Source organism: Monodon monoceros, unplaced genomic scaffold, assembly GCF_005190385.1.
Source record: "Monodon monoceros isolate NGI ecotype Baffin Bay Population unplaced genomic scaffold, NGI_Narwhal_1 Super_Scaffold_9, whole genome shotgun sequence".
Taxonomy (NCBI): Eukaryota; Metazoa; Chordata; class Mammalia; order Artiodactyla; family Monodontidae; genus Monodon; species Monodon monoceros.
Genome location: NW_021703786.1, coordinates 13,878,230 through 13,890,149, shown reverse-complemented (window position 1 = coordinate 13,890,149; position 11,920 = coordinate 13,878,230). Strand labels below are relative to the sequence as shown.

At 50.6% G+C, this 11,920-nt stretch overlaps 1 protein-coding gene across 2 annotated transcripts; it reads right to left on the bottom strand.

The window, feature by feature from the left end:
• Nucleotides 1–1,295: 1,295 nt before the first annotated feature.
• Nucleotides 1,296–11,307, bottom strand: PHB (prohibitin). Of its 2 annotated transcripts, none has more exons than XM_029213360.1 (7): nt 11,218–11,307; nt 9,885–10,013; nt 8,049–8,210; nt 5,542–5,684; nt 5,283–5,399; nt 2,989–3,084; nt 1,296–1,640 (listed from the first exon to the last, which is right to left on the bottom strand). In XM_029213360.1, exons 2-7 carry the CDS (start codon nt 9,970–9,972, stop codon nt 1,428–1,430), a joined length of 819 nt encoding a protein of 272 aa, XP_029069193.1. In that variant the 5' UTR covers nt 9,973–10,013; nt 11,218–11,307; the 3' UTR covers nt 1,296–1,427. The 2 variants fall into 2 exon arrangements, with proteins under 2 accessions (XP_029069193.1, XP_029069194.1); XM_029213361.1 differs by lacking the exon at nt 11,218–11,307 and adding an exon at nt 11,141–11,159.
• Nucleotides 11,308–11,920: the final 613 nt, after the last annotated feature.

Genomic DNA, 11,920 nt, shown 5'->3' with positions numbered 1-11,920 from the left:
TTTCCCTCCCCACCACTCAAAGTGCATAAACCTGGCCCCCCTTCAAAGGCCAAGGCCTTTCTTCATCAAAGCAAAGCGGAATAAGCAATACAAGCCCGCAACAGGCAGGGCCCCCGGAGCCACCTCACGTATGTAAAAGTCTAACCGGAGTGCGCCGAGGGCTTGGCACACGTGCATTTTGTCAACCCCTCATTTAGGGGGTGGGCCTACAACTTTCCAGTTGGCCCCAAAAGCCACGGGGGAAGTTAATGAACCTCCACCACCCCTCACTTCCTAAGAACCCACGTAACAACAAACCTCACCTGACACTGATTCCTTTCAGGCTGGGATGGATCTGGAACACGGCACAAAGTGTTTTCTGAAACCAAAGCATTTTCTGCCCTGCTGGAGGTTCTGTCCTAGCTGGCGATACAAACGTGCACACAAAAACTGCTAGAATGCTCTGTTCTGATCCCACGGTTCCCCCCCGCCCCCCACAAAAACCCGTAAGACTGAGCTGGAAGGTCTGGGTGTCATTTATTGGTAGCAGTTTACACACATTTGTTTTCTTCCCGTGGTTGTTTCCTTCAAGGCACAGGCACAGAGCCCTCTAGAAAGGGCAGTCTCTCAACAAGGGAGGCCAGGAACTCAGGATGTACACGTCTCTGGCAGGCCCACGTAGCCCCGGCCGGATGCAATCCTTCAAGCTGGAAATCCGCCGGGTATTTGAGACACCAAGGTGGGAGGTGGAGAGGGAGGCCAGAGGACTCACATCTTGGTCCAGGCCTGCTTTCTCATTATCCAAGTCCATTCCAGCTTTAGGACTCTGCGGTGGGGGTAGGGCAGCAAATCAGCCCACCCACCTTCACAGGGGCAGATTCTTCAATCGGTGCTTCCGCTGGCCCCGCAGCTAAAGAGAATCGGCCTATGGTAAGAGACAGATCGCTTCCTCTCTGACCCTCCCCAGCACCTCTCCTCAGCTGGGTATGTGAAGGAACCACTGGAAAAAACCGAGGCCGGTGTTCGTTGTTGTTCAGCTGCGCATGCCGTCTTCCTCAAATCATGAATAAAAGATAGGTTGGAGGCTACCAGTCTACTCAGGCCGCCCACTGACTCCCAGCTCATCACACACATGGTCCTGCCTGTCTTCTGCCCACTGCCAGTGCCTAGGCTGGAGCGCCAGCAGGCCCCAAAGACGGGAGCCAAGCTGGTCTGTGTAGGCACTTGGCAACTCTGGGTAGGGAGGCGGATAAAAAAAGGGGATGGAAACGAGAAGAGTGAAAGAGCTTCACCTGATCAAGTAATTAGAGATCCGAAGTGATTTTACTTTTATTTCCTTCACTTTAAGCCAATCATAAAGTTTCACAGTGATTTCTGGGGCGGGAGAAGGAAGGTGGTGGTGAGCATCATGGGGGCTGTGGTCCAGATGGCCCCAGGAGGTGCGGGTCTCACTGGGGCAGCTGGAGGAGCACCGACTGCCCAGTGGGCAGGTAGGTGATGTTCCGGGAGCGCGACAGCTGGTACGCGATGTCCTCCGCCGCCTCCAGCTTGCGCAGCTCGATCAGGCCATCGCCCGCAGTGGTGAGCGAGTTGGCGATCAGCTCTGCTGCCTTGGAGTCGCCCTCCGCAGAGATGATGGCTGCCTTCTTCTGCTGCTCAGCCTACGGGGGTGGAAGCAGAGAGACCAAGATCACATCTTGGGGTGCTGGATGACGGCTACGGCCTCAAAAGGACCACGTTAGGCATCCTCACCGGGTCCCGAAGGAACCCTGGGACTTCACCTCCCCCTCCAGACAGGGTCAACAAGCACTGTCCACCCAATCCTCCTCTCCTGTCTTGCCACTGTAGGGACACATTTCTGTTGGCTATATAAATAGCTGTCTTATTTAAAAGTGCTCAATAATATTAATAGCAACCCAGTCCAGCCACATACTCCAAGGCAGGAGGACTCCAGGCCAAGGAAAGCAGGAGAGAAAGAAAGATGGAATTAATCCTCATCTTTCCCTCCAGCCCCAAGTCAAAGCGACTTTCATCAAAACCAGTGCAGCTAAGCAGGAGCGGCAGGCACGGGATGCTCCCTGAAGTCGCTCTTGGGCTAAACTAGTTCCCGACCAGGAACTCAGGCATGCAGAACGAGGCCTCCTGGCTTCCCCCGCCCTTACCAACAGGAGGGCGTCTATCTGCAATGCATGACCTTCAGAAGCACGGGAGGAGAACACAGCGTGAAGCCTGTCTGAGATGAACAGACAGCTGTTCAACTGAGGTTCTGGGACTGTCCACTCAACAAATATTTATTGATACCTAGAATCTATCCCAGGCATGGTTTGGGACATGTTCTAGGTGCTGGAAAGAGGCAGAAAAAAGTGGAAAAAGAAAAAATAAGGCTCCATCCACATGGAGTTTATATTCTCTAAAGTTAAATGTCTACCCATATACCTCTCTTTTGCCTGATTCTAAGGACTAAGGTGTCCTGGATTAGGAATAAAAATCCAAGAGAATTAGTGGTGGGGAGAAGGGAATATATGAAATAAATACACCATTGCAAAGACCAAAAGACCAGGCCCTACGCAACTATACTGCGTCCCAGCACACTCTGACACATCTGGATGGATTTAGTGCTTGAAAAAAATCCAGTGATGACAGTGCACCTGGTGCAACGTTTGATCCCTTTTGCTGTCAGCTTTCACTATGTAACCACAGTTAAAAATGACCTCTCAGTGAAGCTGAAAATATTCCAGAAGAAACATTTTTATTTGTGGGAGACTGTTTTTGATCATAGGGACGTGGAAAAAAAAATTACCCTTCAGTGATTTAAGAACATAACTTCACATATCCCTGACTAGACCCCGAAGACTCTGGAACCAAGTGCAGGAGTGCAGTCCCTTCAATCCCCTTCCGATGATCCCGGAAGAGATGACAGGTGATGAATTTCCAGGCCACCCAGCAAACAGGGAGGCTGAGCAAAGGAGAAAGGGGAGAGAGGCTCCTGCCATCTGGTTGAGTGCTCACCTTTTCCACCACAAATCTGGCCCTCTCTGCTTCCTGCTGAGCCACCTGTTTGGCTTCCACCGCTTCTGTGAACTCCTTCCCAAAGGTCAGATGCGTCTACGGGGAGAGAGTGAGCACAAGATGAGGCAGAGTAATGGCTCCGACAGCGCTGCTGCAGGGCCCGCACGGCCGCTGGAGGAAGAGGCCACGAACGGCTCTAGCAGCTGGAGACAATGTGAGGTCAGAATGCCCTTCCACCTCCACATCCGTGCCCAAACTGAGTTCACACCCCAGAATCCTCGGCTGCCCAAAGTGCTCCTGTACCTCATTCTGGCACCCTCAGGTAGAACACAGCCCACGGGCACCAGAAGGTGTCTACTCGATTGACCACCTCCCTAGGGGAGGAGACCTGTGGGTTCCAGGACCCCCACCACTGACTAGTGCTCTTGCAAGGTCCTTTGATGGCCTGCTTGAAGCCCCCAGAGAAGCCAGATGGAAAACTGAGCCCCTGAGAGTGAGGGATGCAGCTGGTTCTCGGGGATTCAAGAGTGTGGTGCTCTCTGCTTATGACTTAACCAGTCCACTGCTTTCTCACAGCATCTCCACCACAAAACAGGAAGAGGACTAGAGAGACGATTTCCAAATCATGATTTTGCAAACCATGGTTTTCCCTATGTGTGAGTGCTTCTGATAAAGGGTTTAAAAGAAAGAGAAGGCAGGTAAAGGTATTGCTTCGGGTGAAGGTTTAAAATTCTGATTATGCATCGGTCTTCCCTAACAACACGAGTGACCGAGACTTCGCTGAAGTGATGTATCTGTAATGACAGTGCAAACAACGGAAACAGATCTCAGCACTACTAATGCCTAGTCTAATTTATCTATATTTTTTATTAAAAGGGAAGAATAAAGGGGATAACAGCATTGGTTTTGCTACCAAATTCTACTTGTTTCATTTCCTCCACTACGCTCCCAACCTCTGCTTTAAAAAAGGAAAATAAGCGGCTCAAAACTTCTCCTGAAGAGTAAATCCCAGTCCAATGTCTTCCAGAATTTTTAACACTCCTAACTCTTAAACTGCAGCTGTTCTAGCTCGCCTGCTCCATTTCTGGACTCTTGTTCAAAGTTTGGGAAAGAAAATACAATCCTGAGCAATGAAAAAGAAATGCGTAATTAAGGAATAAAATTTCTTTCTAAACGGGCCAGCTGAGGGCAGCAAATTCCCCATGAAACCTAATTTTCTTCTCACACCTCTTAGATATGGTTTCTTGTGGCCACCCCATTCCCCCAGAATGGAGTATGTGGTCAAAGTCTAGCGAAATGCCTATAGCTTCTCCTCAGGCTTTCGCTTAGTGTGTCCTCGCTCATGGCCACAGTGTTCAACACTAAGTGGGAGAGCCCGAGGAACCACTCTGGTCCAAGGAGCCAAATGGCTGCAGCCTGGCGTCTTGCCAGTAGAGGGAGCCCACGAGCCCTTCCACGGCTGGAAGGCAGTTGCGGCAAGTGGAGCAGCGCCCTGGGGTGAGCGCAGGGTATGTAGAGTGTTACTGTTTAAACAGCTGCACAGATGCTGAGGGGTAAGCTGTGCCTTTCCCCAGCGACGCACAGGAGAACGGAATGGGAAACACTCTGCCTCACTACCCGAACAAATCACTCCAAATGATTTTCCCCAGAGAATCAGAAACACGACCCCTTCCCCTCACCCTCCTCGATCTGAAATGCTATCCTGCCTGTATTGCTTTCTGTCTGCATTGCGGCATTCAGTGTCATATAAATACACAGACCACACGGTCTCAAGAGGATAGCTTATGCCTCAGAGATGCCCCCTGCCTCCCATACCAGGCTTTGGGAAACAGAACCATTCATTTACACTCTATCACCTTTCATGGGGAGGTCCCAGAGCTCACTTGACTGCGCTTTAGACCCTAGGTGTTAGGAAATTCCTCGGGGTCAGGCTGGGAGGTCTGTGCTAGGGAGAAAGACTATTCCAGCTGTTCTCTAGTCTCTACCCAGCAATTTCTGCCTGTGTCCAACAGGGTTAGCAGGACATCACTTCCTGGGGAGCTCGGGGGAACATTCAGTTTGGGGAAGGTGAAAAATCTAGTGGTCAGGGCCAAAAGTTAACAGAAAAATGTCTGTGGCACAGGGGAGGTAAAAGAACCTTCTTCTGAAAACAAACCCGAGGAGACTGCCACATGCCACCAAGAGGGTTCCATGTTTTCAAGACTTCATTGAGGAAAGTGGAAGGTAGGACCTCACAGTGTCTACCCAGATATGGAACCAGGCACCCTCCCCTGCAGGCACCCCAAGACCCTTACCAAGGATACGTCATCCAGGATGAGCCCAAAGGTTGCTGCTCGCTCCGTGAGGTCATCGCTCACCTGTCTGGAGACCAGCTCTCTCTGGGTGATCAGTTCTCCAGCATCAAAGCGAGCCTGGTTCCAAGGGAGGGCAGAGGAGCAGGTCAGGATAATGAGGAAGCAGAGTCCCAACCAGTCACCGCCAAGCTCTTCCTGCCACCTAGCGATCTCCTGGGGGCTGGGCTCGAGGCTCGAGGCTGAGGCCCTGTTCACTCACCACCACGGACTTGAGGATCTCGGTGGTGATGGATGGCAGCACGCGCTCGTCGTAGTCCTCTCCGATGCTGGTGAAGATGCGGGGGAGCTGGCTAGCAACCGGCCGGAAGAGGATGCGCAAGGTGATGTTGACATTCTGTAAGTCTTAGGGTAGGGGAGAAGTGCTGGAGTTCAAAGTAAAAACCAAAGTGGCCTTCTATGACCTCTCCTACCCCAAATTTGCTATAATTTATAAGTAAAGTTGCCGATTATCAGATCCTAGAGGGTGAGGCGCACCTGTGCGTGGTCTCCTTGGTAGAGAACCCAGCACAGCACCAGCGTTAAAAACTTCTCCAAGGATTCTGGTGATGACAGCTTTTCAGTGTGTCCTGAATGCCCTCTGATATAAGTAAATTCAGATTGTACATCTAACAGTTGCCATGGATATGCCCGGAACACTGAATATTTTAAGAAAACAGATAGGCCAATGCCAAGAATTCTAGGGTAAGTCCTCTCCAAGGCCCAGTGAATGTGGCCCAAGGTAGGAGTGTGCCTCAGAGAGGTGACCGTGGGTCCAGCAGACTAGCAGTCTAAGGCCTGGCTGCAGCCTCAACTCTGCTGTTTACTAATTATGCGGGATCACTAAGCCTTAGCCTATCTCAGCTTATTTCCTCACATGTGAGAATGGGGATGATTTCATCTGCCTCCCAGGCATGTTGGGAGAAACCGAAGGAGGAAACAGATATAAAGGCACTCTGTCAAATGCGCAACAGATGTAAGGGGTTATCAGACTCATCTAGAGGCCGTTTCTCATTACTTGGCCGAGTCAAAGGGCCCAGGGAGGGAATTACAACTTCCCCTGACAATGCAGTCCTACTTGGAGCTAAGGCGCTGTCACGGCCTGCTTGCAGTCATCAACCCCATGGACCAAACGCCCATGACATGAGTTCTGAACCAGGCACCAGAGTGGGAAATGGTTATACACCGTCCCTGATCTCTGCAAGTTCCTATCAAGTTTTGAAGATAGGTGTAGGTGTATATGTATCCTCAGAACAACTGCAAAACAGTAGAGAAAGAAATCCCAAGAAGGAGGAAAGTTCAGAACTAGGCCTTTAAGTTAAAATATGATGTTTCTTGATTAACCCCACCCCACTGCTGATTTCCTCTGATGTAGCAGGCAGGCCAGACCCTTTACACGAGGCTCCTCCTCTCTCTGGCCAGGAGCGACAGGACAGATCAGTCAACACGATTGTACCCTTTCCCCTCCTCTGCCCGACGCACTTCTCATTCTAAGTGCCAGTGCAGACGCACATTCCTCACAGGAGCTCTCTTCTCGGCCTCCCCTCCGTGCTGTGGTCCCCGCGCCCCACTCTAATGCCTGTCCACATGCCTATCTCCCTAGCCAGGCCAAGCTCCTAAAGGCTCCCGCTTTAGTCAACTTGGAACTACCCCACCCTCTGACTCAGCACAAAGCCTGCCACTATGACAGAAAGCAAACATCTGCTGAGGAACAGCAACACCCATGCAACCCTCTCCTCCTGCTGCACAGAAACGTCACGGCCAAGACAGCACCTGCCGTTCCATCTACTGCCTGTGCACCTCTATGTGCACGATGCGGGGAGAACCATGACAGCCATTCATTTTAGGCTCCAACTGGGAAGCCAGTGGCGTGTCAGACCAGATTGCTCTCAGGGATGTGGGCCTTGGCCTGTGAGAGAACAATGTGAGGGCAGCACTGCTGGAAACAGAGGCCTTGGAAAGCAAGGCAAAGGGTAAGTCAGCTGTGAAGGCAAACAGAACGGCTGGAGATCCGTTTACAGCCACCCTGGGAAACAAGAACTGATGGGAAGGGTCAACCGAGGGAGCAAAGGCACACTTAGATTTCTTTAAAATTGGATTGCTATGTAACTCTTGAAATATATCTTTGTTCATTTCTCTAAATTTGTACAACTGTGTGCGTATTTTAAGTATATAGGCATACCTCACTTTCTTGAGCTTCACAGACACTGCATTTTTTACAAATTGAAGGTTTGGGGCAACCCTGTGTCAAACAAGTCTATCGGCACCATTTTTCCAACAGCACCTGCTCACTTCACGTCTCTGTCACATTTTGGTAATTCTTGCGATATTTCAAACTTTCCCGATATTATTATATTTGTTATGGTGATCTGATGATGGTTGGCATTTTTTAGCCATGAGGTATTTTTTAATTAAGGTACTGTATATATATTGTTTCTTTAGAGATAAAGCTATTGCACCCATAACAGGCTACAGTATGGGGTGAACTCTATGCACTGGGAAACCAAAATATTCGTGTGACTCGCTTCATCACAATATGTGCTTTGTTGCGGTGGTCTGGAACCGAACTCACAACATCTCTGAGGTACACCTGTATCTTTCTTTCTCTGTAGCCACATAAAACTCTTCACGGAAAATATGCCACGAATTCGTACTACGAGAAGTTCAACCCGTTCGGGATCCCACAGCAGCCCTTCCACACTCTCTACCTGACCCACAGACAAGACTCACCTTTGCTACCAGTGATTACTGGCACGTTACGTGGTCGAGAGCGGCAGTCAAAGATAATTGGTTTCTGTACCCAAGGGATGAGGAAGTGAGTCCCTTCCCCTACGACAATGTCCTGCACTCCACGGAACCGGTCAAAGATGACAGCTCTGTGCCCAGCATCCACTAGGAATGAAGAATAATGATGGGTCAGAAAAATCCCCTCACCCTTTAACCAAAAGGATCATGGTTTTGAAAGATCCCTGGTGCCTTCCATTCATTTATTAAGTCTCCCCTCTCCTGCTCTTTCTTCCTACACTTCTGGTCTCTAGAGGCCTCTAAACAGCTATAAAACTAAGCAATCATTTCCCATCCCACATGTCCTCCCAAGGACTTCGGTAATAGGATCTATTCCTCAGCATCCTTTCTCCTTGAAACAACTGGCTGCTGATTTTCTGATTAACCACCTCCCAAAACTTCTTTCTAAAACTCACCAGTCTTCACTGTTACCACAGTCCATCCTGGTTCCAATTTAACTCAGCGTTTCCGGAAGCAGCATCCTCCCTATGGCGATCCTAAAATTTGGAAGGCCCCACTTTTTCTTTCCAATAGATTGGTTTCTCTAAGGTTTGAAGGGGTTATAGAGCTGTCTTGCTGATTCAGAAAGAAATTAGTAATGGTGACTACTGTTTAGCTATGCAGGGGTGGCCAAAAAGATCAGAGTATAAAGCTGCACCATAGAAAGAGAGCAGGCTTTTCTTTCTTTCTTTTTAAATAAATTTATTTTATTTTTGGCTGCGTTGGGTCTTCGCCGTGCGCGGGCTTTCTCTAGTTGTGGTGAGCGGGGGCTACTCTTCGTTGTGGTGCACGGGCTTCTCTTGTTGTGGAGCACAGGCTCAAGGCGCGCGGGCTTCATTAGTTGTGGCACACGGGCTCAGTAATTGTGGTTCACGGGCTCTAGAGCGCAGGCTCAGTAGTTGTGGCACATGGGCTTAGTTGCTCCACAGCATGTGGGATCTTCCTGGGCCAGGGATCAAACCCGTGACTCCTGCATTGGCAGGCAGATTCTTAACCACTGTGCCACCAGGGCAGCCCAAGAGCAGGCTTTCCTGACCAGCTGCTTTCTGTCTCTGCCTTTTTGGACATTACAGTTGGCCCAAACACCTTCACTCTGAAAGTAATCCTCCTCTTGTCAGGGTCACACATGAGGTGGGTCGATCTACTGCTACTTTCCAACAGTGAAAGCTAGAGAATATCAGAGGTGGAGGGGGTCTTAGACATAAAGCAGTTCGATCCTGTGGCTTGACCAATGAGAAAGCTGAGGCCTGCGGAGGGGAAAGTGACTTGCCTAAGGTCACAAAGAAAAGTGGAAACGCCAGCTTCAACACCCAGCACACTGTTAAAAAGCTGGGCGGTGCATCTCAAAGATATTTTCTCTGGAAAGACTCGACCACACCAGAGCAAAGCTCCTACTCAGGACAAGGTCACCAAAGGGCTAAAACCCTTGCTGAGTTATTCCACCCACAGGCAGAAGAGAACCAACGAGCTCTCCATTTCAGCTGGCCAGCGAAATCCTGGCACTCTGCTGCAGCAGCTCTTTAAATTCACAGGAGCAGGTGGAAACGTCCAACTGGGCTGGGAGGCTCTTGGTGAATAAAGGCTCTGAGAGAACCTATGGCTACAAGGACAGAGGCCCTGATGACAATGCAACCATGTGGTGCAGGACGGCAGTAGGTGAGCCCTCTTGGTCACAAACACATTCACGGACAGCGGCTGCCAACAGGAGTGTCACACAGGCTATGAAGACCAATGGAAGTCCTCTGGCAAAGGGCAGTGACCCACCACCCCTCAGTGCCTCACCATTATACAAGGCAGAGTTCACCACGCCTCCTGCAACGGCTAAGGCCAGGCCAAACTTGCCAATGGACTCAAACACTTTGGCAGCCATGTCTCCTTCTGCTGGGCCTGCTCACTTAGGGCCACTTTTACCTAAGTGGGTAAAAACAAAACAATTCAATCCCAGAATCCTCAGAGTAAAGCCCTCTCTGAGGCATCACATGTACCTGTCGAGTTGGCCATTTCTTCCCCCACTCCTGAGAGCTCTAAATTATCGACTGAAGGACATTTCATAAATAACACTGCAGCTTGCATAAGTGTATACTCAATTCCTCTGCGCTTCTTTCTTCTTTCTCTACTACTTAAGAGAAAGGGTCTGGGGTCCTCGGTTCAAAATGGGAAGGAGGCATGGGCTTGATACCCATAGAGAACTTAGCCCCACACCAAACACCCTCCCATTTCCTGGACAGTCAGGCCCCAGGAGAGAGGCTGCGTGGCTGGTTCTGCGCAATTCTGGTTCAGAAAAGAATGTGATTCCAAGAACAAAATAACAATAATAGCTGACCTTTATACTAGGTAGTCTTCTAACAGCAATTTCCATATTTAATCCTCACACCAACCCGTATGAAGTAGATAACTACAGATGAGGAAACTGAGGCACACAGAAGTGTTAAGTTACACCAGGAGCCTAAGATCACGCAGCTATGAGGAGGGCTACCAGGATTAGAACCTAGAGGTCTAATCCTAGAAGGCACATCTTAACTCCTCACCACGCGGCTTCTCAACATCAGGCGTTAAGAATGACCTGTTATTATAGAAGCAGGCGCTACATGACGTTCTGGGGTCAACATATCACGAGAACCAATCGGGCCAGAAAGGCCCTAAACAGCTGCACCCCGAGGGAGAGCCCTGGAACGGGTGGGGGTAGGGGGGCTGAGGCGGGGTGGGCGCGAGCACGGCTGACCTCACTAGCATCTACTCCAGCACTTAACTTTGTCTCGCTCCGCCCCATTGCCGTCGTCCACTTCAGCCTCCCTACCTCCTCCCCAGACCTCAACGTCTCTACCTTCATCTCTCCCCGTGCACTTAAATCTTTCCTGAGACCAGGATGCCCAGTCCCGACTCCTCAGCTTTTCCATTCCTAAGAGCTTCTAGATTATTCCTCACTCTGGCCCCATACACACCTACCTCACTCTACGCAAGCCCTGGCTCCTCCCGTGCTCACCCCCTTTCCCCTCCGACACGAGGTGGACCCACGCGTGGACCCCGCCCGCCCAAACCTGGGGTTAATGGGAGTGCAGAGGGGGACTGCGGAGACGCCCGGACGCGGGCCGCAGCGACTCCTCTCCATTCTCACCTGCTCCCACTCTGACCTCCACATGAATTCCCCAGACAAACATATTGCGCGTGCGCCGGGCAGCTCCCCCCTCTTCCCCGCCTTCCTTCCAAGATCCGTGCCTCCGATTGGTAGGGACGAGCGCTGTGCATTCTGGGAAGGGTGGCTTGCAGCCTTACCCTAGCTCCCGGGCTCTTCGCAGAAGAACTACAATTTCCAAAAAGCCATGCAGCGGCTGGCCCGCACTGAAAAACCTTTCTCTTTGGTGGTACTAAAGGCCCAGAGGTTGCCGCAAAGCCTTTTGGGTGCTGTAGTTTCTTGAGGGATAAATGCACGTGCCTGTCCTGAACAGATTTGGAGCCTGCGAGAAGGTGGGCGCTAAAGCCCTCGGAAGGAGAGGCTGGGCCTGCTGGCTGGTGGCAGAGAAGTGCAAGGGCAAGTTTAGGGCTGATGAAAGAGGGCGGGTGAGCACGCTGCAGAAAGTCGTGGTGAAGTAACTGGTGGGCTGAGAGATTGAAGGGCTGGCTTCTTTCCAAAGACCTATCTAGAAGCGACCTGAGTTGTGGGACCTTGATTGCCAGACCAGAGAGAACCTTAGAGACCACCTGGACTAGAAAATGAGACCCAGAGAGAGGAAGGGAGTCATTCAGGTTCATGCACCAATTAAAAAAGGGGTTGGGCTGAGTCTGGGTCCTGTGGACACCTTTTTTTTTTTTTTTTGTCT